At 31.5% G+C, this 4,557-nt stretch overlaps 1 protein-coding gene across 1 annotated transcript; it reads left to right on the top strand.

The window, feature by feature from the left end:
- Window positions 1–796: 796 nt before the first annotated feature.
- Window positions 797–4,224, top strand: LOC101216096 (loganic acid O-methyltransferase). The gene is made up of 3 exons (XM_011656755.2): window positions 797–947; window positions 1,655–2,305; window positions 3,651–4,224. Exons 1-3 carry the CDS (start codon window positions 867–869, stop codon window positions 4,002–4,004), a joined length of 1,086 nt encoding a protein of 361 aa, XP_011655057.1. The 5' UTR covers window positions 797–866; the 3' UTR covers window positions 4,005–4,224.
- The last annotated feature ends 333 nt before the right edge of the window (window positions 4,225–4,557 follow it).

Genomic DNA, 4,557 nt, shown 5'->3' with positions numbered 1-4,557 from the left:
GAATCACAAAAGAGATTGAGAGAAAGAGAGTTTGAAACAGGTAAGAGAGATTGAGAGGCTAGATATGGAGAGGTTAGTTTTGATCGGATTTTTTTTCTTTAGGTTTTGTTTAAGGTTGAAGAGAAGGGAAGTGAAGAAAATTAATGAAGGGAAATTTCACTCCTAATTTATCCTAAAACTCAATCTTTTCAAAATCAATCCTAAAACATCTTTTATTCCTCCAAATTTGACATATTTTTGACAATTTCCCTAATATCCATCTTAGTGAAATCCAATTGGAGGGATTGCAACAAGAAGGCTAGACAGATATATGAAAGAAATTTTTTGGAAAAATCCTATGAACAATCCAAGAATTTGGTAGTTTCTAATCCCCAAGCTCTATGTCTTACATTTTTTGCACTTTATATTCCCGGCCTTTAATTCTCACACGAACTCAAAACTCCTCATTAACGGGTTTAGCTAAATACTTAACTTGTTCAAAATTATATGTGTCCTTCCTTGTGAGTCAACTCTGTCTATCAGTTTTTTTATTGGTAATTATAGATATTATTTGATCGTAAAAGGCTTCGACAAATTCGTGTCAATTGGTACTGCTGCAACTTTGAAATAATGAATATATGTTTTAAGCAAATAGCAAAGTTGATAGTATCGTTTCTCCTAATTTAGTCTATTATATATTGTAAAAGACAAAATATATGGACCACAATTATACATAAATATATATATACTCCCTATAATACTATCATCTAAAGAGCTTTCTTTTTCATAATTAAAAGGATGATTGCAAGGACATTGAACTACTTTTCATTGGGCCTGTTTTTGTATAAAATGAGAAAGTGGTTGGCCAAAGTGATCAAGGTGGAGCTATGAAAGGAGCTTCTCTCGATTCCTGCCCTGCAAATGGAGGCCATGGTTCCCATAGCTACTCCAAAAACTCCCACTATCAGGTTCTTCTCTTTTATCATACATCTGTTCCAAGTTAAATCCTATATTTGAACCTTTAAATACGTGTCATAAATGACTTAGAACAGCGTGCACACCACCATTTCTATTTAGAATTATAATTGAAACAGTGTGGTAATGGTTGGATTCTTCTGTTTTTATTATCATCATATTGTTCTAAGTATTTTTTTTACAACTAATTGTGAATTATTGGTGAAATAACTTAAAACGGCGCACACTACACACATCACGTTCTTTCATTAGAATTTTTAGGGTGGTGGAGCGTGTGGATTGTCTCTTTTTTCAATTATCACCCAAGTCAAAATTTTGATTCAATGAATGAAGGGCCAAGAACGGTGGACACCAACACGACATGACGATACCTATTCTTTATGTAATCATTTCAAACGGTGTAAGGCACGTAAATTTGTTTGTGGAATAATCTAGAACCGATAGTTTTTATTAGGAGTTTAGAATAGCACTGGTGTTAAAGTGTTTAGATTGTTCTGTTTTTAGTCACTACTACCACACCTCTTGAAATGTCGAAATTTGAATAACCATCTAAAATAAAATGTTATTTTATATCAAGGATTAAAAATTAGACGTGGAGATAACTATTACTATAGACAAAGTTCAGTTGTATTTCTGTTGTAATTCATTTCAGCCATTTAACGTGAGCAACACAACAATAAGATGATCATTTCTTTTCCAGAAATCATTTGTAGACATAGTAAGGATCAAAGTCGAAGAAGAAATCAAAGAAAACTTCAACACAACACATCTAATTTCCTCTTCTTCATCAAACACGATTCGTCTCGCCGATTTAGGATGCGCAACAGGACCAAACACATTCTGGACAATGCAATACATAGTCAACGCCATAAAATCAAATTCCCCAAACATTTCCCCAAATTTCCAAGTCTTCTTCAACGACCAAATCTCCAACGATTTCAACGCTCTCTTCCTCTCTCTTCCACCAGATCGAGACTATTTCGCCGCCGCCGCGCCTGGATCGTTCCACGGCCGTCTCTTCCCGGACTCCTCGCTGCACTTGGTCCACACAGCGTACTCGATCCACTGGCTGTCGGCGGTGCCAGAGGAAGTGAAGGATAAAAGATCAGCGGCGTGGAACGGAGGGAGGATTCACTATATAGGGGCCGCGGAGGGAGTGGTGGAGGCGTATGCGGGGAGATTTTCGGCGGATATGGAGAGGTTTTTGAAAGCTAGGGCCGAAGAAATGGTGGGTGGAGGAATTATGGTGATGATTTGTTTAGGGGTTTGTGACGACGTTTCTCCTTCTCAACTTCCGTTTCGGATTCTTTATGATAATTTGGCTTTCGCTCTCATCGATATGGCTAAAGAGGTATTACACTTTTTTTCACACATACATTCTAAAAAATAGCACAACAATAAAACTACTTGATATTGCAAAATTCATCCATCTATATAAAAACTTTATTATATTTTATAGATAGTTTTTATTTTTATATATATATTCATCAAATTCTCTCTCTTTTATATATGTATATATATAATTTATCTCCATTTTCAATTGATTTGTAGGGGAAAAAAAGCATTTTTTCCCCTTTAAATTTTGTATTTAATTTAATCTTAAATCTTCAATTTTTCATCCCAACTTGAATGATTGTATCAAGTTGTATCTTTACGTTTTTCTTTGAATATGAAAGATGCCTCACATGTTACTTTAGGGGTACTTTCTTTTGTTATTTATAGATTAAATTATAAAATATTCTTATATTTTGCATTTTATATATAAAAAAATATTCCTATACTTAAAAATACTCTTAAGAACACAAAAGAAAACTCAATATTTAAATAAAAACTCAATATTTAAATATTTCAAGTGACTTTCAAAAAAATTTTAAAAAGTAAAATTATACTTTTATAAGTAGTATATGAAAGAAATTGTTGATATTTATTGTAAAAATAAGTATAAATTTTCAGAATGAGAATTATATATAAAAATGTTACTAGTTTGTTTGGAGGTTTATTTGAGTTGGAAAATAATCTTTTTTTTTTTCACTTCTTTTACCACCTATCAAAATAAAAAAGAAAATTGCATAAAGGACAAAAAAGAAAAAATTAGAAAAAAACAATTTATAACAATTTTTTTATATTGAAAATATAAAAGTAATTAGACGTACGAGATGAATATTTTTGGACTCCGCTCATAAATTAAATAAATATTAAAAATGAAGATAATTTATATTTTCAATTTGCACTTTAATTTTCGTTAAATCTTACAAATTGTCTCTAAAACATGGATTCAGTCACTCTTAATTTGGTCAGGATCAATCTTTTAAAATATTTAGCATAGCATTGTCAATTTTAAAAATAAATAACATTATTTTATATAATTATATGCATGAAACTAATTGAGCATTTGCCAATATGCACTTCACTCACCTAGCATTTGCATGGACTTTAGGAGGACTTTGGTTCAAATTCCTGGCTCCAATTTGTACTTCAAAACAATTAGTTCAACATTTCTTTTTTAATTTTGGAATTGAAAATTATTTTGATTTTATAATTTAAAAAGGGCAAAAAGAGAAATAAATTGAAATCTATCTCTATTCCCTTTGCTGGTATTCAATCTAAAATTTAGCTATCCAATATTCATTTATTGTTGAAATAAATGTTAAAACTTGTAAAATTATGAAAATTGATTATTATTCTTTTGGTCCTAGGGGCTTCTTAACGAAGATGAGGTGGACTCATTCAACATACCAATATTCATCCCTTGCCCAAAAAAGATGAGAAAATTGATAGAAAAAGATGGACATTTTAGCATCGAGAGAATCGAACTAGCAGAGCCAGCAACGTGGTTGAAAGAAAACGTAGACATCCGAGTGTGGATCAATCATATAAGAGCTGCAATGGAAGGAACTTTCATTCAACACTTCAAAAAGAAGGAATTAATTGATGAAATGTTTGAAAGAGTGATAAAAAAGCTCTCAAATTACCCTGAGGAGATCAATGAAAAGCTTCATGAAAAGGTCCAATTATTTGCTGTTTTAAAGCGCAAAGATGATGCTTTCTAAAATAAAGAAATGGGTTGTGAAAGAATCTATATATGGTTTCCACACTACCCCTTCGTTTGTGATGTGTGATCAATAAATTTATTGTGTATGTATCTATAAAACCTTGGTTGTGCTTCTTGGAATCGTGTGGTACATTTGGAATAAAGGGTGTTCTAACTTTTTCTTTCATAATTTTATTTTACGTTTCTTTCTCATATATGTAAACAATAACCTTTTCCAAGATATAAAACTATCTTTAATTATAGGCCATACTTTTTATGAATTATAACCTTTTCATAAAAATCTCTTTTGAAACACTCTCTCATTTGAAATCATCTTAGAGAAATCACAAGAAAGATTTTATACATAAAACATTGAAGAAAAATCACTTACCAACTTTACTAAAAAGTTTCTCTTCTCCTTCTTGCAAGCTTCTTTTCGCGAACTAAACCAGTAGCACTTCAACACTTTTATTTTCTTTTTCAAAACAAATGATTGAAGTCTTCTATTTATAGAGCTCTTAAACAAGCTTAGTTGTGCTTAAACTCTTCTCAGTTCAGCAGCCCTTACTCTT

The sequence above is a fragment of the Cucumis sativus genome, chromosome 5, assembly GCF_000004075.3.
Source record: "Cucumis sativus cultivar 9930 chromosome 5, Cucumber_9930_V3, whole genome shotgun sequence".
Classification (NCBI taxonomy): domain Eukaryota; kingdom Viridiplantae; phylum Streptophyta; class Magnoliopsida; order Cucurbitales; family Cucurbitaceae; genus Cucumis; species Cucumis sativus.
Note: the sequence above shows the minus strand (reverse complement) of the source record. Positions and strands in the feature narration are given on the sequence as shown.

Coding starts and splice junctions, on each gene's coding strand:
- LOC101216096 (XM_011656755.2), top strand. CDS start 867: ATGAAAGGAGCTTCTCTCGATTCCTGCCCTGCAAATGGAGGCCATGGT. Junction 948..1,654: donor CCAAAAACTCCCACTATCAG/GTTCTTCTCTTT, acceptor TTTCTTTTCCAG/AAATCATTTGTAGACATAGT. Junction 2,306..3,650: donor TCATCGATATGGCTAAAGAG/GTATTACACTTT, acceptor TTTTGGTCCTAG/GGGCTTCTTAACGAAGATGA.